The sequence below is a fragment of the Drosophila gunungcola genome, assembly GCF_025200985.1.
Source record: "Drosophila gunungcola strain Sukarami chromosome X unlocalized genomic scaffold, Dgunungcola_SK_2 000021F, whole genome shotgun sequence".
In the NCBI taxonomy this organism is placed as follows: Eukaryota; Metazoa; Arthropoda; class Insecta; order Diptera; family Drosophilidae; genus Drosophila; species Drosophila gunungcola.
This window is the reverse complement of record NW_026453184.1, coordinates 900,942-924,587: the sequence shown is the minus strand read 5'-3', so window position 1 is coordinate 924,587 and position 23,646 is coordinate 900,942. Positions and strand designations below refer to the sequence as shown.

At 37.4% G+C, this 23,646-nt stretch overlaps 3 protein-coding genes across 22 annotated transcripts in view; 2 read left to right on the top strand and 1 right to left on the bottom strand.

Annotated features, from left to right (window-relative positions):
- LOC128260272 (eye-specific diacylglycerol kinase) overlaps positions 1-23,646 on the top strand; it is a 130,594-nt gene that overhangs the window by 15,042 nt on the left and 91,906 nt on the right. For 18 of the 20 annotated variants that reach the window (XR_008268122.1, XR_008268123.1, XM_052993101.1 and 15 more), the window contains exon 1: positions 7,119-7,680. The exons of the other annotated variants lie outside the window; for them this stretch is intronic. The gene's annotated coding sequence lies outside the window, so the exon portion shown is untranslated. Of the gene's footprint in view, positions 1-7,118; positions 7,681-23,646 lie in introns of those variants that run through there. 20 annotated transcript variants of the gene reach the window in all.
- Positions 4,759-5,334, bottom strand: LOC128260286 (protein FAM136A). The gene has a single exon (XM_052993150.1). It carries the CDS (start codon positions 5,234-5,236, stop codon positions 4,841-4,843), a length of 396 nt encoding a protein of 131 aa, XP_052849110.1. The 5' UTR covers positions 5,237-5,334; the 3' UTR covers positions 4,759-4,840.
- On the top strand, positions 5,303-6,217 carry LOC128260370 (uncharacterized). Its single transcript, XM_052993326.1, has 2 exons — positions 5,303-5,314; positions 5,753-6,217. Exons 1-2 carry the CDS (start codon positions 5,303-5,305, stop codon positions 6,215-6,217), a joined length of 477 nt encoding a protein of 158 aa, XP_052849286.1.

Here is a 23,646-nt window from a genome sequence, read left to right as displayed (position 1 = left end):
CTTGGGCCCTGTGCACCTTCTCCGCTTGACTTGCCACTTTGAGATGTGGTCTTATAGCCCCTATATATGCCCCACAGATGTGCTTCAGGAAATAGACCCAAGCTGGCTTGGCTTGCCACAAAATGGCAGATATCTTCCTTTTTAATAATATTTCTTTGTTATTTCAATTCCAGTTATATAGAAATTCTCACAATGATTAACTTTAAGGATGTGTATCTGAAATAACTATTATTATTTGTATTTGGTTTTAATTCTTATTTCAGCTTTGCTTTTTATATTTTTGTACCTATCTAATTTAATCTTAAATTACTATTTAGTGATTTGTATTTGTGTTTTTTCTACCGATGCTTTGAATTTCACATGAATAAAATTTGTTTTATTTATGAAATAAATGTTTAAATATTTATCTAATGATTTTTATCTTCACATACTATTGCTATTATTATTGCGACCACAACTGTATGAGCTATACAGGCCTAGGCAATGGGCCATTGACTGCCAACCATTTGGATGGCGTTGCAGTCAAGCTTTCAGAGTCTTCGTTCTTCTTTTCTGTCGTCATGGTTCATATCGCGTTTTTGACGCTGTCTCTGAAATATTCTGAATGTGATGCGAGGGACCCACAAAAGGTGAACCAATTTTCACGACATTGTGTGCCAAAAAAAAAAAACAATGTATCTGGATTGAGTTTTTTGCAGCAAGCAAAAACCATTAAAAGTTTAAGGATCTTTAAAAGATTGAGAGTTTTGGCAAATCTAAAGCAATGATGACAACTGGGATTCATGAATTAATTTCATAAATTTTAACAACGCTTTACTAACAAATTTGATGATAACATTCCAAATACTATGTCATGGATTTTGTATATGTACAGTAAATTGTAACTCAAAGTGTTTGGTTGTAATTCTAAGAATAGAAAAAAGTATTGTTTACAAATTGATATGCAAAGTTCCAAGTAAAGCAATCTGAGTCCCTGCAGTACATATGCAGTTTTTGTTTTCAGCAAAATATATGTTCGTGCAATCGTAGGTTTCCATCAAAGCTGAAAAGATGTGGGAGTTTGTATTCATCCCTTATACATTTATGTACATGCAAGCCCACGCATTCAGCCATTACATTTTGACATTTGGCCGATAAGGGGGAGGAAGTTTTCAGTTCGCACACTTCCTGCAATTCCTGAGCTGGTCCAAAGTCCGAATGCACTTAGAAAACTTGTGTTCACAAGCGAATTAATTTATTTAAAACTATTACTCATAAAATATTCCTACTGAAAAATAGTTTTCATAACTTGTGTTCATAGTTTTGTGAAACTTTAAAGTTTCTACAGAGCTAACGATAGTCTAAATTGGTCAAAGATTGTTTGAATGAAATACTCAAATCACCTTATGTTCTAGCTATTAAAGAAAAAACAATTAAATTTGCTTACAGTTTAAAGTGCAGTGCAACGTAAGGGAAATATGTGTATGCTTGCTCTGCCTTGCTTTGTGCGGCTTTCAACCAATCAGATTAATGCAAATTGAGATTAACTCTACGGTTGTTCATTAGCCAATCTGATTTGGACAGTTCAGTTCATTCCCCCAGTCCCATCCCTCTCAGGTTTGCTTTTTCATTTGCATTCGTTGTTCTACTCGATAAATGCAGGTAATAATTTATTTATTTTTTTTTTTTTTGGTTTTTAGTTTTTCCTACGGGCTTCCTCTTTTGTTTGTTTTCATTGTGACAATGACCACCTTGTGGATCTCCTTTCCGATTTGTTTGATTGTTGGTGCTGCAATTGTACTGTACAACAAAGAGCGTTTCATTTGAATAATGCGAAAACATTTTGTTAAAAGCCCGATGCCATTGTCTCTGTTGTCCCTTCCCTGCCAATGCCTGTGCTACCGCTGCTTTTAAAACTGCTCAACTGACATGCCGATTGCTTTTGTCTGCTGCACACCTATGTCTGTCAAGACCACCTCCACTCACCCATTGGCTCTGATTCTGATTGCCCCTTGATGGACAGACGGGCAGAAAGTAAATTTGGTCATCGGCAATCGTCGATGGATCGAATTTTATTTTACTTGACGAAAAATAAGGTAAAATGTATCTATTATTACAGATCTTTGTTTGTTTCTGTGTGGGCTACGAATAGGCCTTATTTATCAGTTATCAGTTTTATTTTTATAGCTTTAGAGAAAACTACGGAGAACTCCCAATAGAGTCGCTATCACTTCGATATTTTGATCGATTATTACATTTTGTGGTTTTGAAGTTCTTAGTCCGCATTCAACGGACTCTATAGCCACTAGAGAATTTAGTTTCATTATCGATACGTTTGTTTTTCATATTGATAGTCTTGAAATTTAATATAGTTGAATTTTATTTGTAAACGTTCTACAAACTTAAGAGTCTTCCCTATTAGAAATAAAGCTAGTTAAAATGGGAGTATAAACATGTATCGTATGCATCACATATCTTTTATGTGTGCACCAGGTGGGAAGCTCTAGACTTTTACAAACGGTAATTAATATCGATGATATTGACGATTATTAAAAACCATTAGTCAATATCGATTATTTTTAATCTATTTATCGATTGACATAAATATTATGTCCTTCCTGTCCACAACAGCAGACGGTCAGCAGGGCAGATCAAAAACTATTTCAATTGGCAGTGATTACAGAGCACTATTTGATGGACAGGTCGTAGACGGTTTTCTTTATTCTCTTGCTTTGAACCAATTTGAAGACCTCATTTTTGCTCCCAACTGTGTTTTATTTCAGGCCCATCAGTCTACTTCCTTCACTGGGGAAAATTATGGAAAGGCTTATCCTAAACAGGCTACTAACTTTCGAAAATGTCACCAGAGCGATCCCGAAATTCCAGTTCGGTTTCCGCCTACAGCACGGCACTCCTGAGCAACTGCATAGAGTAGTCAACTTTACGCTAGAAGCCATGGAAAATAAAGAATACGCTGTGGCTGCCTTCCTTGATATTCAACAGGCTTTTGACAGGGTCTGGCACCCTGGGCTTCTTTACAAAGCGAAGAGTCTGTTCACGCCTCAGCTGTTCCAGCTTGTAAAAAGTTTCCTTGAAGAACGCACATTCCACGTCTCTGACGATGGGTACAAATCGACCGTCAAACGTATTTCTGCTGGAGTCCCACAAGGTAGCGTACTTGGCCCGACCCTGTATTCCATTTTCGCTTCGGACATGCCGACTCACACACCAATCACGGAAGTTGAAGAAAAGGATGTGCTAATAGCTACCTACGCTGATGATACTGCTGTACTCACAAAAAGTAAAAGTATCTTAGCAGCCACATTTGCACTGCAAGAATACCTGGATGCATTTCAACTATGGGCTGAGAACTGGAATGTGCGAATCAACGCTGACAAATGCGCCAATGTGACGTTCACAAACCGCCGAGAAACTTGTCCAGGTGTCAGTCTGAATGGAAGTCCAATCAGGCACCATCAGGCGTATAAATACCTAGGTGTCACCCTAGACAAGAAACTTACCTTCAAGAGGCATATCACGGCTGTACAGCACTCCTTCAGGAGCAAGGTTGCTCGTATGTCATGGCTACTTGCCCCACGCAACAGGTTATCCCTGGGCTGCAAGGTCATGATTTACAAGGCCATACTAGCGCCCAGTCTCTTCTACGGTCTTCAAGTTTATGGCATTGCGGCGAAATCTAATCTTAACAAGATCCGAATTTTACAGTCTAAAACTTTGAGGAGGATCTCTGGGGCTCCTTGGTATATGCGAACCAGCGACATAGAACGCGACCTCAAGGTGCCCAAAATCGGCGACAAGCTGCAGTCTATTTCAAAGAAGTACATGGAACGACTCAATGCGCATCCTAACAGCCTAGCCAGGAAACTTGGAACTGCGGCCATTAATTACGCTGACCCTCAGACAACCGTTAGAAGAAGACTGAAGCGGCACCACCCTCAAGACCTACCTGACCGGGTTCTGACATAATATGTATTAACTCGAAAAACAAAATTAACAATATTTCTACCTAAAATGTAACCTTAAATTACTAGTCTTAAGAAAAACACTATAGACAATTGTATTTGAATTAATTAATAGACTGATTAGATTAAGCTGCCACTTGGGTAGCAGTGTGCTAATCGAATAATAAAAATATACATATACATATAAAAAAAAAAAAAAAAAAAAATTTCACTTTGCGGGCCCTTTTAAGCCATAACTTTTGTGCGCTTCGCCTGAAAGTATGCCACATTTTCCGTGTTGGTGAGATTATTGCTATTGTCGTATCAATTGGGAGCATTTACATGCGGCACGTTTGGCTGAATGTTTCTGAATAAATCACAGCCCATACGGACATGTTCGTATGAATAATTTGTGTGGACTGTATTGCTTTTTGGGCGCTCCACGTTGGCAGGGCGCTCGTAATTGCTTTATAAAAAGCATGTTTTGGGTCACCAAAAATTGCAGCACAATCGATTAGGTTAGTAAACAAATCATTATGAATTTCCACGGCCGATTAGCAGTCGGTGTTGGGTTCTTAATTGCCGTTTGGTCATTAATTAACGTGCTATTTAGCAGTTAATTGGCGAATAATTGTGTTTAAGGTATGCTAAACAGGTGACCAATATAGCGAATTTGTTTCCAATCACTTAATATTTGAAATATAAAAAATATATTTATTTTTAATAAAAATTATTAATAATTAATAATATTTATAAAATTTAAAAGAACATTAAAAAAAGAAATAAATACTCATTTTCTTTATCATGGTTTTACGGAAAATTAATAGGCCACAATTTTCAATGACTGTTTTTATGGTTTTTGGAGAGCCTAAAAAAATTGGGATCCCAAATAGATCCTTTTAAACACCCTTTTCTAGGGTATCTCGCATGGCCCTGAGCATTTCGGGCAACAGTTCCACATGGCTGTCCACGCAGTTGTTCGAGCAGCGATTGAAATGATAATCGGATCCATGGACCCGACACTGCTGCATGCACTTCTCCAGGCGATTTTCAAAGTCGGACATGCCCTGCTGCACAAAGCAGCGGGCGCGGGTCAATCGAATTTGGCAGCGGTCGACGCATCGCTGTACCGCCTCCGCATTCGCATCCGCATCCGCACAGCAGTCGGTCGCACAGGCGTGCATCTCGATCTGCAGCTTGCGCAGATACTCCCGATCCAGATCCTCCATGGCGGTCGATATTGCATTGTCGATGCGATCGCGCTGCTCATCCAAACTCGGGTTATCGCAGTCCATTTCTCTTTGTAGTATAATACCAAATATTCGATATATATTTTTTCGGAAATCTGGTGTGACTGTCGAATGGAAAGTATTGTGAGTGCTTGATTTTTGTTAGGGAAGAGCAAGCAATGCCTATGTGATTTTGTCATCACAAGGTTAAATATTTATATTGTAAAACTGATATGAAAAACTATAAATATTTAAATACATTTGCTAATTTTAACAATAACGGTATCGTATATATTTATTTATTTACTCTGTCATACAACGCACTTAGTGTTTTTCAATAAGTACTACATAAGCAAATAATTGGATGTCCATGCTTTTAAATTGTTTACTTAAGTAGGGTCATGGTATCATATCTTTCGAAGCAACTAAAATTTAAAAAGTAATGTTTAGGCTTAGGCATAAATCAGTGTCAAGCTACCTCTAATTGAATTTTACTCAATATGTGTGGTTGCCGATAAGGCATGAAAATGTATATAAGAAGCAGTTGAGCACGAGTAACTATTAAAAGTTTTTAAAATTCAGTATTTGCATTTCCTGGGATTCCTGTTGTTCTTGGCCGTTTCTGGCTCCTCTCTCGATCGTGAATTGATCAACAAGCGACTCAACGAGAATAAGAATCGCTTGCGGCAACTAACGGTGCCAAGTCCTAAACAAAGATGGCAACCTGTGCTAACGTCCTTGTTGCAACGTGACTACAATGACAATAAGCCTATTATTAGAAAGGATCTATTTCCTGACCATGGTCCCTTAAACCATCCTAAAGCTTACACTCCCTTTGAGAAGCGTGTCATAGTCATACTAATTAAACTGGAATTGTTGGATAACGAAGCTGAACAGGTGCTGGCAATCCTGAAACAAGACAAAGAAATGGTAAACAGATTGAAGAAGTGGCTCGACGAAGTCGACACAGAAAACGAGTCTAAGGATTTTCTTAAATCTTTCTTTAATCTGATATTTAAAAAAAAAGTCAAAAATTTAGTGCTGTAAAAGTGTAACACAAAAAAATCAATAGATTTATTATTTTTAATTATTATTTTATTTATTTTTATATACATATTAAATTTATAAATATACTGGGAGGTAAAATAAATGTAAAATATGTATTTAATATTGTTATAAATAATTATAAGTTGTACTCTACAATTTTTGCCTTTAAATATATGTTTTCCTCTCTTTGAATCGATAAATAAGTGCTCGATTATATCGATAACATGATAATGAGTGATATGCTAGCATTCAGAGTGCAATTTGAATCGTTTATTTGACTTAATAAATATGGCAAAGAATCGGATTAAATGTACTTATTACCATAATCATTAGAATTATCCTCTGCCCCTCACAGCCCTCCCCCGATAATTATCGATAGTTTTGGGCACTTGTGTTGGCCCAACTGAAAACACCAAACAAATGATTGTCATAAATTTGATGGCAGCAAGCAACTACAGCAATCAGTAGCGCTACTGCCCGCTTTTCCCCCGCATTTCCCAACATTTCCCCACATTTCTCCGCTTTACATTCCCCGCTCCTCTCTCCATTGAGTTATGTGCCAACTGTTGAGTTTCCTTCCGCTTCCGCGGGCGCGAGAGAGAGAGAGGGAGAGCGAGCGAGCAAGAGGGTGGGACTGAGATGGGGCGAGCGAGAGCGTGGGCGGTGAGGGAAGAGGGAGTGAGAGCGATACGGCCTTTTAGCCACTTTCTCTCTCGCCCTCTCTGTCTTTCTCTCTCGCCGGCATCGAGGGCTGCTTACAGGTGTTTATAGTGCTTCGGGATTTCCCGAACCTAGCCGAAACCCCAGCCGAGGACTGCCATCTCGCTCACTCCCTAGGCAACGGCCCATAGCGTCCTCTCGCTCCCGTTCGCTTTATATTCCTGGCAACGCGTCGCCTTCGCATCAGTTTCATTTGAACCGTTCTAACGGCGCGTTGTGCTAGAGAAACAATCCTCAAAGCAGAACAGCCCCAAACATTTCAAACAAAATACAAAACTCTCTGGAACTCAAGTTCTCCAATTCGACAAAATCGCAACAAAACAAAAACATCCCATACCAAAACAAAAATATACTGAACAAACTTTCAATTCAAAATACACATATTAAATAACTATTTTTTTTAATGTGCTTCTAAGTGTTGTGCTAAAACTATATTAACATTTACAAATATTTAAAAAAAATATATATATTTAAGGATATTTAAAAGTATTCAATTTACATTTTTTAAATATCCAACTAATGCTTAAGAAAACAAACTGAAAAGTAACTAAAAATTACACAAAAAACAAACTACAAACCAAAAAATAAACAGGCACTTTTAGGACCAAACATTACAGCAGTTTTGTGTTTTTTGAATCCTAACTGTTCACGTGTAAACGCACAAAAATGTGCACAAAATTCTCATTAGACTCGAACGACTGAAAAGTGCGTTCCATTGAAAAAAATAACACTGAAGCGTAACGGTAAATATTTAATTAATAATTTTACTTCATTGATAAAAATTTCTCGGAAAATTTGTTGATTAATTTCGTGATTTTATGTGTGAGAGTTTATTTGTCGTGTGTGTGTTGCGGTTTTTGGAAAACGTTTTTAAAAATTCTCAGAGGGGGATTCTCAATTAATTATTTAGTTAGCTGTGGCTTTGCTTGTGTGGGGTTTGGAACTAAATACGTTTGAAATAGTTTATAAAAGCTTCCCAGAAGTCTATGTTCTAAAAACGTAAAGTTTTCAAAAATTGGTGTCTTTATATCTTGTGATGATTTTATGAGTTAATCGGAATCGGAATTAAATTGGGAAATGATTATTGTACTGTATTGAAAAACTTAGTAATAAAAAATCTTTAAAATGTTTCTAAACTAAATTTTTAGTTTTTTTTCCCCAATTTTATTAAATAGTCAGATGCAACTCGACATTTATAGCTTACAAATTTCTAAATACAAATTGGTTTATTGTTATCCATTTATTGTAAATCCTTTTTCCTCAAAAGAAATATTTTAGAATATTAAAACCCTTAATTAATATTTAAAAACCATTCCACAAAGTTACTTGGACATTTGAATTGCACTTTAAAGGTTTACAAATTTATTTAGAATTTTATTATTTTAAATTTTGATGTAACAATCTCCTGTTTTGAATGAAATTCCTGCCATGTCCTCCTTGTGCTTGCCATTCTTTTACAAATTCAATTATTCACATTTTCATTGTCTCGCTGCTTGCGACCCACTCTCCGATTGTCTGTGTGCCAATGAAATGATTTAATGAAAAATTGTCTACGATTTCGGGCTTCCCTTTGTGATTGCGGCAAAGGCGGCAAAGGGAGAAAAAACAAGCTCGTAACGCATACGCCGCGTGTGCAATTGTATTAAACGATGCCATTGAAAATTGCTGGCTGAAAAGAGCGGTTGAGGGCACTACGGTTTAGGATTTGGGCCCTTGTCGGCCAGCCTCGTTAACCGAACTTGTTGCCGCATTCGCACCAACATTCACATTCGCATCCGCATTCGCATTCGCACACGCATCCTTCGCAGCCTTCGTACGTGTTCTTTTGCTAATCGCTGCGTTTAAGCAACTGCATGCGAGGATGTTGCAGCGCTGGTATTGGCGCGTGACCGGCTTTTCTCTGACATAAGAGCGCGAATAAGCGAAATGGGAAAAGTGGGAAAGTGTGGAAAATGGTGAGTAACCGAGGCGTAAGCGGGGCAAATGCGGTGAGCGGTCGGCAATCTTTGATTTCTCCGGCAACAGGAAAACACCAGGCAACGCGGCGTATACGTGACATTCCTGTTTGCCTTTCCTTTCTGTTGTTGTCCTTACGTTTGCATTCAATTGCCAAAAAAAAAGAAAATGAAATGAAATCTTAATATTCAAAGTTGACTTGAAATTATAACATATTAAAAAACAATAACAACATATTTCGACATGAATTAGAAATTAGATTTCAAAATTAACTCAAACTTAAAGAAATATTGTTTTCAGATATTGAAGCAAAAATTTGTATAAGCCTTATATTAAATCGATTTATGAAGAAATTTATGCATTTTTCAATTCTCATCAGGCTTAAAGACATACATTAAAATAAATTTTTTTAATACCAAGTATCATGAAGTATCATACAAGTTTTTATTTTTAAATCGACATTAATATACTTTCGTATGAGGCCCATATCCGCAATATTTTAAATAACAAATAAGTGTGCATCGAACACATTGAAATTGTTTGAAGATTTTAATGCGGCTTTGTTTTTGAATTAAAGAACGTTTTTCCATATTCCTTGCTTACATATAGAAATGTGATGTTTCAATTGTTGATCAATTTTTTGTTTCTGTTTGCTTCACTTCACATAAAATATTCAATTTCCATTTCTTGTCGTTTTTTTTGTGTGCCAGGGGTTCGCATATAAAACCCAATAAAAATACACATAAAAATTGAAAAACAACAGAAAAAAATGAATGGAAATGGTTGAAAGATTCCGCGGGCTATTTGACAGCAAAAGAGGGGAAAAGCGTATGCATCGCATTTTGATTGCAGATTGCTATTTTTCGTTGTTGAGGGAACAGCAGACTTTGGAAACCCGCCGTGTTAATTAATAGAAATAGCCATTTGCATTTTTAAAATATACTTTGATTTATTATAATCTTGGAAATGTATGGAATTGCATCGCGCCTCTTGCTCGGTAATTTATTCGCCACTTTCCCCTTAATTTGCGACCATCAATCATGGCTCATTGTGGTGGTAGGTGGGATGTATTGATAACATGGCTTTGTGGGCTTTTGGCTAAATAAATATTATGATGGAAAATAACACAATGCCATCGATAGTTGAGCTGTCCTACCTGATGGTATTTTAAGTGAAAAACAATGTTGGATGCATTGTTATCGTACCGTTGCTACGGTTTTATATAGTCCCAAGGGGATTTCTTCGAGTGCGACGCTATCAATTAAATTTTCTGAGAGTTAACCTACTAGCACGGATTTCCTCGGGGCTTGGTTTTGCTTTATTGAAACTAAAAGTATCCCTTTTTGAAAATTCTTTACTATTAATTTAAACTAAATGCTTGAATAAGATTTAAATTTAAAAGGTAATTGAATTTTCATTAAACAACAAACTACAATAATTTAAAAATAGCTATTAATACCGCATAAATGTATTCCTGTCTGTGAATTTAAGAGCTCAGATCTTGAGTGCAATTTTTTGATTGAACTGTCAAATGGCGTAATCAATATCAATGATATTACTAACAATCTTGGGACAGTTCTCTGCCAGAAATGGAGCCCGAAATGTGATTAACTAGAATTTGAATAAGATGCCAGTCCAAACATGGCAACCACTTTATCCCCATTTTGTTTTCTTTCGCATCTGAACTTTAACCCATTGTTGATATTTCGAAAGGGTGGATTCAACGTTGAAGTGTTGGCATTGCAGGTGGAAAATCATGGGGCTTTTCGCCCGTGTTGGGGCAAGAGTTAAGTGATTGCTGCTTTCTGCTTTCTGCCTTATGCTTTTTGTGTTAGCCGGCTGAGCTTTTAGCCTGTCAGGGAGCCGACTCTCCGGCCAATTGGGTGTTTTTTTTTTTGTTTATCCCATTGTTGGTATTCTGCTCCTCCGGACAAACAGTCAGACAGTCAGGCATTCGGGGAGTTGGGCAGTCGGACAACTGACATTTGTCGGTGGGTAAACATTGCCCAATTTTGGCTAGCTATTTATGTTCTTGTCAAAGCGGCACACATGGCGTATGCTCGATACGTTTGCGCAACATTAAAGCCAAGTTATGAGCCTTTAACAGGCCATGGCAACAGCATTAATAGGAATAGCAACAGCAACAGCAAAAGCGATTGCAAAAGCAACAACCAAAGGATCGAGTCGAAATCTACGGGCCCAGAGTAACCAAGTTGCCTCGTATCTCGAACCTCGTAGCAACCGTCATCCGCAATAACTAACGTAGTTTGTCTGAGCAATTTGGCACTTGTGCGCTTTATGGCGCGCACTGGTGCACCACCGTGCACAGTGGGCCAGAAGTGTCACTACAACGCAATAATAGTCGAAACGCCCATCAATCATGCATCTTCCATCGTGTGGGGACCTAAAATTGGTCCGCCCAAAGTGCTTACTTTCAAGAACTCAAACTACTACTAGTTTTAAATTAACTTCAAACAGGCAGGCTTAAATAAAAGTCTGTTTAAATAAGCATTCTGTTTTCCGAAAACTTTAACCAACAATTAGATATAAAATAACCGAAATAATTATTTCTTTTATAATATATGGTTTTATTAATTGATTGGGTCCCATATATATTTTTATAATTCTCAACCACTGTTCATCCGCTAAGAAGTAGATAAAGACGAGACGTTCACAACGAAGCCAGGAAACCCCTCAAGGGGGATAGGAGCTTGGTTTTCAAAGGATGGGGCTGGAGGAGCTATCCTGGGGAACCAGGACGACATGGCACATGTGCTTAACTGCCAACGTGGGGGTGACGTCTGATATATTTGCATGCAAAAGTGTTGTCACCGTAACGACTGCTCTTGTTGTTGTTGTTGTTGTTGTTGCTGCCGCTCCTGCTGCCTGCCAATGATAAATGCAAATAGGTGCAGACAGATAGGGGCTATGGGAAAATCTGTGAAAGGGTGGGGGTCTCGACAACATTACGCATACGCCATGTGTGTTAGATGCAAACGCGAGTCTCGAAACCCGAATCTCGACTGCAATCTGCCAATGATTGAGTGAATCCTCAAACGATTGCCAAACATTGTTAAAAATGTAAACATTTATTTGCGATCCAACTAAATAAACGACGAAACGAGTAGTCCATTGGGGAAAAAGTTGGTTAATTTCCCTGTCGACAGCTGTCAACGCTTTTGGATTGGTGTTGGTTTGCGGACAAACAAAAACCACAAATACTCCAGCGGTGGTATTTGACAAACTGCATTGACTGAAAGCAACTTTCAGTTAGCAACCAAAAAATAATAAAATAAAAAGACCACCCTCTACCCCATTTTATTGTTATGGCTATTTACACTGGAGTCATTGACACGCGCAGCGCTTTCGCCTTTCGTCGTTGTTCTTTTTGTGGTTTCTGACCCAAGAAAATGGGGCAAATGGGTGAGAAAGTCCGAACTAATAAAGCCAACTATTCGGGGGTTTTATTTGCCCATTCGTGTTGAGCAGACGAGGCTACTGCGGTTCGCAGAGAGCTCAACACAAAGGGTTATTTAAATTTATGTACGGGTTTTTAGTAAACTAAAGTTTGTGGAAGCAAGCTACATATATATATTAAACCAAAATGCAGTTGTATACTTTGTATAAAATATATATATGGTGCACCATTTTAAATATAAACTCAAGTTTTTTTTTAAGTTATTTTTTTTACACACACCATTAATATTAAACCAAATTTTTTTAAATTTTACTTACTGAAAGTTATTTGCTGGCTATGCACCTTTTGTATTTAAGGCTTTTTTAAGGCTTCATTTTTAATATCTCCCAAATCAAATTTCCATAAAAAAGCAAATAAAATTGAACTAAAAACATCTTAAAGATATTTCCGTTTAATTGTTACTATCGGCAACAGATTTTCACGCATGAAAGTCCAAATGAAAACGGCGTAAACGAATGATCGATGGACCATCCAAGTGAAAATGAGGGGGAAAAATCTTCGTGTTTTCCCAGAAAGTTGGGAGGTAAAATTGTTGCATCTGTAGATTCGATGCTAGATGAAATTTACGAAATGCGAATATATGCCGGGATTTTTGCATAATTTCATCAAAGCAATTTGTATGCTCATGTGTCCATGTCTTTTGTCTCTTTGTCGTCGTGCACAGGGGTCTTAATTGCATGGCCATGCCCACCCGTCTACACCCGCCTACACCCTCATACACACACACACTTGACCTTTGCTCCTTTGCTTGGATGGCCTGAATAATTGAAGTAGAAGTGTACAACACAGGTCAAGATACTAGCCAAAAAAATGTAATCTAAGTTAATTAAAATCAAAATAATTTTAAATCTGCAATTCATTTGGTTTTTGTGTAATTTATTATTATTTAACCAGTAAATAAGGTCCACACTATGAAAATACTGAAGCTAATAGTTCTTATAGTAATCAATTAAAAGACAAATAACTATTGTAGAAACGCTATTGCTAGATTAATATTATTATGAGCCAGAGCTAAATTTAATATATGTTAAATTAGTTGACATTTACATTTAGATTTAAAATAACAACTATAAATTAATTAGTTGACATTGACACGATAGAGTATTAGTTTCTTTTTTTTTTAGACTTACAAAGTTTTGATTGATATTGATTTGGTAGTGCTATTGTGTTACCCGCCACTGTGCGTGCCCGTGGTCCAGTTGAAGACCAAGTTCTTGTGCTCCTGGCTTAACCCTTGTTGTCCAACGCAGTGCCTTCTTCGCCTCCTTCTATGGGGCTTAAGCAGACGACGAGACACTTGGACACGTTGACAGTTCATAAAATTTGCATATAAACTGCTTAGCCAGATAAAACGGCCGGCTGCTGTTCTCTGTTTCTTTCATATTCCGCTTCAACTTCTGCTTTTTCAATTTTTCATTTCCGGCCTTGACCACGCCCCCCGCGCCTCCTTGTTTGTCGGACTGCAACGTTGCTAATTAGTCGTAATGCAAATGCATTTTCTACTGCAATCTACTTGAATTAGTTTTACTACTGCTCGCAAAATGTAAACGGCTTCTGAATAAATTGTATTTTACATTATTTAAGGCTGAGAGTTAGAAATAGTTTAGCTGAGATTATAAATTTAAAAATAAAGATATTACTTGGGTTTTGAAAATCAAATGTCTTCTTGTGTCAATTATAAGCAAGCCGAATAAGGAAATTCGGATAATAAAACCTGTAAAGGTGAAAAAAAATCTCTTAAATTAAATTCCAAATATTTACTGAAATCTGTTTGTGAAGTTTATATAAATTCTTTAGCAATATTTGATGTAAGTCACTTTGAGGGCCGCCATTCAACATGAATACTCACATCGATGCAGTGCCGCATTTTCCAACAAAACTTATTCAATATCTTTCGCTCAACTTTTTTTTCACTTTTTTCCCTTTCACTTTACTTTGCACTTGTTTATTTTTATTTCTTGCCTCTTCGAGGAGGAGCCACTTAAATTTCTTGCCCGATTTCTGAGTTCACTCAAGTTGCAACTGCATCAGTCGCACTTCCGTCGAGGGCGTTTGGAAAATCGAATTTTTCGATGGATATGGCCAAGGACGATGGATGGCCAGAGTTTCATAAATCTGGCCCAGACCATATCGTCCATAAATAGGCTAAAGCTTATTCACACTCGAGTTCCAGTTGCTGTCCCAGCCCCAGTCCCAGTCCCAGTCCCAGTTCTCCACTTAATGTCATCACAAATTCGATTCGATTCGTTTCGTTTCGTTTCGTTTCTGCTGCTGCTTTTTGTGGGGATTTTTTCGAATTCGTTCGTTTTTGGCCATCTATCAAAGGGCGCTAACTGGGGGACAGCCGTGTGACTGCTGTGTTTACTTTTTGCAGTTGTTTAACCAGCTAACTATTAGGGCCGGGCCAACAGGAGGGGCGTTGGCCCAGTGGGTGGTCGTCGCACACAAAGCGAAAAAGATTTACGAGGCATTGAACTCACTCCCTCCTTTTTTTTCGCTCCTCGTATCTGTCGCAATCTGAGGCAAGCTTATATTTTATTTCGCTACGCGTTTGCTTTTCTAATGCTTGCTGGTCTGATTTGTTTTTGCCTATAAAATCTATGCTTTCATATCTTTTTAGCAATAAAAACACTTATTGTAATGAGAGTATTATTATTATTGAGCACATATCTCGAATGTTTACTGGCTAATAACTTTTTATCAATGGAATGTTAACTGGCTCACAAAAAAAATGTAATTTAACTACAATGAGTATTTGCAATTTGAATGTTCAGTTTTTAAAAATAAATAAAGTATAATTTATTTATAACTAAAAAAGAATCTTAAAAATGAACTAGTTATATTATTTATTGCGAAAATATTTTTATTATACAATATTATATAATAAAATAAAATTAAATTAGTTACCCTTATTTGAAATTCCCCGAAACCAAAACGAGTTATCTATTTCAAATTTAAGCGCTTATTTTGACCGCAGAAATCAAAAAAACATATCCACCGCTTCCAAATTCCACACTTTCTTCTAGCTGAACCCAAAATGAAATGTGTAAAAACAAATTGAAACATAAAAATAAACAGCGAACAAGAGGGAGAAGCATTCAATTCCCTTTTTACGGCGGTTACCCGATGCCAACTTTGTGCGCCAAATAGTTTAGCTGAACTTTCGGCATCATTCTCGGCGGGAAAAGAAGAAAAAAAAAAAAGGAAAATAAATGAAGAGCAGGGGAAAATGCGGGGAAAACACTGGGGCCATTGTCAATGCCAAGGCAAAAGAAAATAATGACAAATGTGAGTTTTATTTTAATGTGTGTAACATTCGGGGGCGTCATGCTGATCATCATGACGATGGGACCGTTCTAATGGCGATGATGAACTGCGTTCATTGACCGAGTTGTTAGTCTGGCAACATTGCCCATACGCCATGTTGCACGGCCCACAAAAAAAGTATGCAAATTAATGTTAATGAGCACTTGGCGGGCTCTCAATGAAAATTTATAGATGCCTCAATGGACATATTATATATTTCCATATATACGCACATATATATGCAGATGTGGCAAACTTCTGCCCTGATTTATGCTTGCTTAATGCCTTTTTTGTTGCCTGGGTCGAATGTTGATCTTTATCTGCTCTTTGGGAAATTGAAAATGCTGCTGCACTGGAAACTTGCAAGGTTGCAAGTGTTTTGCTGCGGGAGTCTCGCCTTCGGCAACTTTTCCTAATTAAAAGACTCGAAGTTGACAAAGTGCATTTCTTGTTGCCCATATTTATCTTGGAGCCAAACTTTGATTGGCTTGGCATCGACTGCAGAGTTTTCATATTTTTAAAAATTAATATCTTTGAAACGTAGAAAATGAAAACAGTTATTTGCCTAGACTTGTGTCATCAAAAATATAACGTTAATTAAATCCAGAGTGCGTATATCAGCAAATGCTTTTTAGGCAAGTTTTCAAATCGATTGGGTTGAATTGCTTTAGGACTAACGTTCAAAATTTCATCAAATCACCTTTATTCCTGATTCCGTTTTTAATTGATATATCGTTCAACTGAAAAAACTATTAATGCTTAATATGCAATTTCAGAATCAATCAACTTCCTGACCCTTTGACCGTTTGACCTTTTCCATTTGGACAGTTTGTAATCGTTTTGCTGCCCAGACTGCATGCACATAGTTAAATAGTTTTAATGACGCCTGGGGTCTATTAAATGGCCGAAATGCCCATGTGTGTTAAATTGTACATTAATTATCGTATGTGGGGCAGGGAGAGCGGCAAAAATGCATTGAGATTTGTGAGAACTTGTTGCCTTTAATCTTCGCACGGCCAATAAATTGGCAAGAAAATCGACCGTTTCGTTCCTTTTCACTTTTCATGTATTTTTTGCCACTCGAAAAACGTTCGCCAAAGGCGAAAATTGGAAAACCAAAAAAGTGGAAAACGCTTCAGTGACAAAAATCCAATTAAATATTAAGCAAAAACAAATTTTCGTTTGCAATTGATTAATATAAAAGCGTTTTGACGACTGGGGTAAGTATCAAAAATTTAACAAACGACAACTCTGTCAAAAACGGCTTGGAGAAATATGTTTAAATTAATAAACACAACTGCAGGGCATAAAACCGAAATTAAATTTTAAAACAAGCAACAAAATGTTGAAATTGGTCGCAAAATCAGCCGCCAGGTGTTTGAAATTGTGACGTGATTAGATCCGAAACAAAGATAGATAAACACAAAATGCGAAACAGTTTTGTACGAGGCTATATTATGGCTCTTAAAAGATCACATCCGAGGGGAGCAAAGATGTTTATTTTTAGGCAAAACAATGCAGACAGATCGCTTCGATTGCGGCTAGATGATGGATGATGGATAGATGGTTGGATGGATGGATGGATGGATGGATTGGCGGATTGGTGGGAGAACTGCCCGTCACGACGATGAAGAAAATGGGGCCGAAATGGGGGAAAACTGATTGAGGGCGGCAGAAAATGTGTGACGTCTTGTGAGCGGCATTAATTGTTATTGGATCAATAATAAGGAATAACAAAATCGCATTGCGAGAATGCTTTTGTTTGGAGGGATTTATTGCCAAATTAAAATAGAAATCGAGCCAGAACCATTATTTCCGGGAAAAAATAATTATTCTTATAATTGACTTTTAAAAATAATGCTGTTTTAAATCATTAACTATAAAGCATACATAAAACTAAATATTTAATATATATGCTTTCAAAATCGCAAAGGGTTTTTTAGTACAACAGCTAAGAAATAAATTCTGCCCTCAATAACCAAAAAAAAAACAAAAAATTATGAATTATATGGCATTGCGGGAACTTTCTGTTGAATGGAAATAAATCGCAGAATAATTGCCAAATCGCGCAAGCTATTTCTGCTTTCCCAAAAGATGTTTTGTAATTGCGGGCTTTCAAAATACACATTGTGGAGAATAATATTTATAATTTATTCTTAACTTGCTCTTTGATTTGTCAATATTTATCAAGCATTTTCTCATTCTCATTCTCGTTCTCTGATGGATTTGCTCTAGGAAATTCCAGTGCTTCAGGTAAATGAAAAAGCTAATCCCTGTCATCAGCAAAAATTGGTAAACAAAATAAAATCCAGTCCAATTAGCTGGCAATCTCTTGGAGTGTTTATTATTTAAAGTGTCGTGTCCCATTGTTGGCTGCTCAAACATAGCAGAAAACTTGCCATTTGGCATTGCCCCTGGCAAATAGAATTAAGCGGCAAGACAGGGCTTACTATACACTGAGCACCCAAGTTTGCCAGACTCATTGTTGCCCCATAAGGCTGGCTCCCCTTGTTTTTGTTTTCCGTCTGCAGCAGTCAGAGAACAGGGAAGACTGGGAGTGGAAAGTATGGCGATGGAGCAGGCATTGAGAGCCACGGGCTTATTTGTTAATCACAACATCCAAAGCCAAAGAGACAAAGTGCAATAACTGTAAATGGGGGAGGAGATGGCCTGAAATTCCACACTCAAAACAAAACAATTGCTTTAAAAGAATATACAAAAAATATATGTTTTGTTGAAAAATGCTTTATAAAAAGCAGTGAAATTCAGTCTACTGTGATTTGTAGAATATTAATGAAAAAAATAACATTTTATGGTAAAACAATTAGTTTTATTATAATTAATTTATTGTATAGCAACTGTTTTACAATTGTACATAACCTTTTTAATAATTAAGAAATATTTATTCAAAACTTTAAACTCGTTGGCACAATTGTTTTTCTGACGAATGTTTCAATACCCATTATTTTGTTCCCAAAATAAACATAAAAAATTGTTACAAACTTCTTCTTTTTTTTTAGTCTGTTAAGCTTTCTATATTTTTGGCTTTCAAAATTTCTGTTCAGTGCCATAGTTGGATTGATTGTAGGGCCAGGAGGGGTGCACAACAATGCTTATTACAAATATTTGCATAATCAGTTCTGCTGCATTGTCAATGAACAGAAAACCACGGCCAGAGATGAGCGAGAAAGTTGCCGGGAGAAAGGCGCAGGGAAAGGAGATAGGAGGCAGTCGTTGGTGTGGGGTAAGGGGGCGTAGCTGAGACGGCGTTGACGACGACGCTAAAAATAACAAAGTGCAGCACTTGAGCCGCAAATATGACAGCCAGGATAACAGCGGCGACATCCGCCTCGGTGGCAAGGATAAGGATAAGAATAATGTTGAGCAGAGCCAAAAGCAACAATGATGCGAATACCACGACGAATCCGGCGGGGTGGAAAATGGCGTTAAGTTGACGCTGACGAATGCGACATCGCCAAAAGTGAACCGCAAATACTTCAGTATGCATTAGGGTTGCCACGTATTATAATGGCGGAATTCGTAGAGCTTTCAGCTGGTTACATTTACCTGTCCAGGGTTGTCATGTTTACAAGTGAAGCAATTTAAAGCTTTATATACTGAGTCTTTAAATTTAAATAAATTTAAGTTATTGTGTCGCCGGGTTGTCATGTTAACAATTTTTTGCAATTAACCATTACAATCTTTTTTGAAGTTGTGACGCATTTACATAGTATTATTTCCATTTGGAAATAAATTGTTTTGCTAAAAGGTTGTTAAAATAAATATCGTTTGCCAGAGAATTCATATAAACCTAGATATATCTTTCTGCGACGTTGCTTGAGTAACTTTTTGCAGGTCCCTCTTTGAGTTTTCCACTTTTCCGCGTGACCATCTAATTATCCTTCCGTCGCTTAGCACCCACACAGCTCTCACATTTATCTTTGGCTGCAAAAATGTCAGCTTGAGCGCATTACTTTGCCCGAGGATGCAGCTGTCTTGGGGCGATTTCGACCGCCAGCCTTGGAAAGCCAGCCAGATCTAGGTGGTCAGCATTTAGTGAAATGCAGCGGCAAGTGCAGCGACTTTTTTCTGTGTCATTATAAAATGTTGCTGACTTGATGATCCGCGTCGAGTTGCCTTGGTGTGGGACTAATTAAAAACTAGCGGCTGTAGTGCGTTTTCGACGCGTTTTTTTAAACGCCCCCTTCTCTGTTAGTGTTTTTTTTTTGGTTCGTAACGTAATGTTCGGTGTGTTAATTACATTAAAAATATTGCCTTTACCCCTGCCTTAATTCCAGAAAAATACCCTTACCGACGACTATAAATTTCAAATTAAAATTACATTACTTGAGGCCACCAATGTGGCGTTAATTAATTTTTAATGAGTATGTATTGAAAAAGCATTGCATGCTCTCATTCTCTCATAGTGCCTGTTGGCTTTATGTTATGTTAATTATTTTTTCTGCTGCTTTTTTTCGCACGTTGGTTGGCAGTGCGTTTTAAACACCGCGTCATCGCAACTGCCTTGTGGCCTAAAAGTAGGCAGCGTTTCTGAGTGGCAACGCTTTCGAGTGTGTTGCACTTGAGAGGCGGCACACGGGAAACGAGAAAGTCGAGCTGCCGGCGGGGGAAAAAAGCGGAAAATGACTGAGGAAAACTGTGGCAGGGCTTGTTTTTTCCAGCGCTACCCTTCATTTTGTTTCATTAAATTAATAAAACCCATTGAACTTACCAAACAATCACAAAGCTTTATGTCGCAAATAAAAGAATCCAGGTATTATAATTGCAGCAAAGTCAAGGGAATAAATATTTAAAAAATTTAAATTCTTATAAAAAAATATTTGAAAATACCTCTTCATCTTGATCTGTTTCTCATACATTTTTAAAAAATCTTTAGGGCTAAGATTAAAAAAAAACCCAACATCTCGAATAAATAGTGTAAGCTTTTTAAAACATACAGAATCTATAATGTAAAGCATTAAATAAATACACACACATTTTTTTTTTTTTTACAGCACAAAAAACAAGCCTAATTAAATTTCGCATAGAAGTTTTTTTTTAAAGCATGTTTACCAGTATAAAAAGTTTAGATATGCGGGTAAATCTTGAAAAATTGCATTGAAAGGGTGTTGACGATTGTACTTGTCACCCAGAATTACTCCTACCCTCTTTAGCTGCTGTTGTTCGTTTCATTCATGTGCGTTGTTACTACCATTTTGTTTGCACTGTTCTTGGCATTGTTTTCCTTTAGCCGGATTGTTGTTGCTGCCGGTGCTACTGGCAAAGCTATAGCTGTGGCCATATAGCTGATGCCTGGCATTATGGCTCGACCCAGAGCCAGAGCCAGAGCCAGAGTCTGAGCTTTCCGGGTCTCAGCTGAGAGCTAAGAGCTAAGAGCTGAGAGTAGCTTGCCATTGCGTGGCACCAGCCAACATTTGCAAGTCAAATGAAATTATTTATTTTGTATGCAGTAACAGGGAAAACGGGGGAAACGGGAAAACGGAAAATGGGGGAACGGGAAACTTTGCTCACAGATGCCGATGAAGGGAGCCAGAGAATACACCGAAAAGAGAATAAAAATAAAAGATACAATAAATAGTAAAATAATGCTATACAGCATTAGCATGCATTTATTATTAATATTTAAGCAATATTCCGGCTTCTTTTGGAGAGTGGCATTCAAATTGAAATGGAAATTCTTGGCTAATTAGTGAACATCGACGCACAGAGAACTTATCCTGCACATTTGTTGCCTGCATTTAGCAATTATGTATGTGTGCGTGGGTGGTTTGGCATTTCCGTTAGCCATTTTCCATTTCCGTTTGCAGAGATTCATTCATTTTCCCCTTGGTTTAATTACACAAGAAAGGAAAGCGTATGGAAAAAGTGCAGCAAGTGAGTGGAAGAAATACAATTATCTTGGTTGCAACTGAAAACGATTGCTTTTGAATAGTCATTTTCAATAGTAAACGAATTGATAACAATGTCCAATGTGGGAAACTTTTCATTCAAATCGAGCACTAAAACGTTGCCCTTTTAGGAATAAGTAAACAGGCTCATAATGAATTGAAAGCCCGGATAAATGTACTAAAAATATCCAATGATCAGCTCACTGAAAAACAAAGTTATTCTCTTGTTAAACTGAAACTACCAGTGGCGAGTGGTTTGTATTTTCTTGAAGGGAACTTTCCAATATAACTCCCGCTAAGCATCCACATAAATTTAAGAACAAATCTCTGCCTACCGACAGCTTTTGGCCATTAAGAACCGATTACGTTCCAAGAACCGCTTGCAAAGCGTTAACCGAAAACAAAATCCGGGTAACTCACACAGACACACTCACACCCGCACTCACACCTGCACACCTGCCAGCACACACATAAACACACATTCACTCAGCATAAAGAGAGGATGAAATCCCTTCAGCAACATTTGGGTTTTATTTTTCATTATTTTTGTGCTGTCCGCCATGTTGCTTATTTAATAATTCACACTGTTGGCAACAGGAAAAGGGATGAGTACACACAGAAAAATTATGCCATAATTAAGGAACAATTGGTGCACAAAAATCAAACCATTTTACTTGAAAAAGTTACCCAAGCTACTTTAAAATTGCATATTAATATTTGGTGAAACACAATTTGTGCACTTTTTTTTAGTAAAGCTAAGTACATTTTTTTTGTTTCAATTATTTAATGCCGAAAGATTTTGTAAAGATTTATATACTAAACTGAATTTAAATCAAGGCTTAACATCGGAATATGTTAATTTAAAGGTAATCAAAAACAAATTAGGAAACAGTATGCAAAATGTATACGGGATTTTATAGAAATACATTGAGATATAGATTGCAAACAATCCTTGGGCTTCGAATTTTTCCCGTTCACAAATGTAAGGTTGTAACGCTTTATGCTTGATTATAACGTTTATTGCGATTACTCATACGCCCCGTGTGCCACGAGCCACTGACAATGATGAGACGACACTCGAGTCAAAAACGTTGCTAATTAAGTGTTAAATCATGCCGAAAATATGCCCATTCAGCTGCCATCTCATGTATGTTTTTGTGCCGGGCGAACGTTGTCAAGGTGTAAGTGCGTTCCATCCGCTTTGACAGCCACGCCCCAAAGAACACGCACTCGCTTCGGCACAAATGAACGCAAATTCACAGACACATGCCTTCTGCCGGAAATTCGCCAACTCATGTCCTTCACCTTTGGCAAACGCACCTCGGCGAAAGCGAAAAGGGGTTAGAAAAGCGAGAATTCCCGAGTGATTTGTGCCCGGGTCTTGTTGGTCCATAAATCATTTCTAATAGAACTGTTGCCATTGAGCTGAACATATTTTTCGAGGCTATATTACACAAACATTTTTATATAAATAGTGTTTCATTAAATTACCATTATCATCAAAGTTTTCGCTTTAAAGTTAAATAATAAATATTAAACAATGGTGTATTGAATTTTTGAAGAACTTTAGCTATTGTAGTTATCTTGTTTTTGTAATTTATAAGTGAATTAAACTAGTTTCTTTATTAACCTTCCTAGTTTTCTTACAGAGCAACGTTAGCGAAAATAATGCCACTATTAAAGGTACTTAGATGTACTTCATTTAAACAACCTCTTGTGTGCACATTTTGTGCCTTCTTGTCCCCTTTTTTGGCCACACTTTTATGGGCAATTTGAAACACATTTCATTACGCATCCTTCAACCGGCAAAAACAACGGCGTAGAATAATGTGTTGCCTACTTTTTCGGGGCTTTCTCCTCATTAACCTCGGCCGGGCTCCATATAATAGGATGTTGGGCGTACTTAAGTGAAATCTCCTTAATATGTTAACAACTCATAGGGGGATTCTTTGCGGCTCGACCTTAGGCAATTGGTCCACTGTGATAGACGCTTTTTGGCTCCGCTCTTGTGGCAACGTCATTGCCAGGGAATTCTGAAAAGATGGACACAAAAACTATGG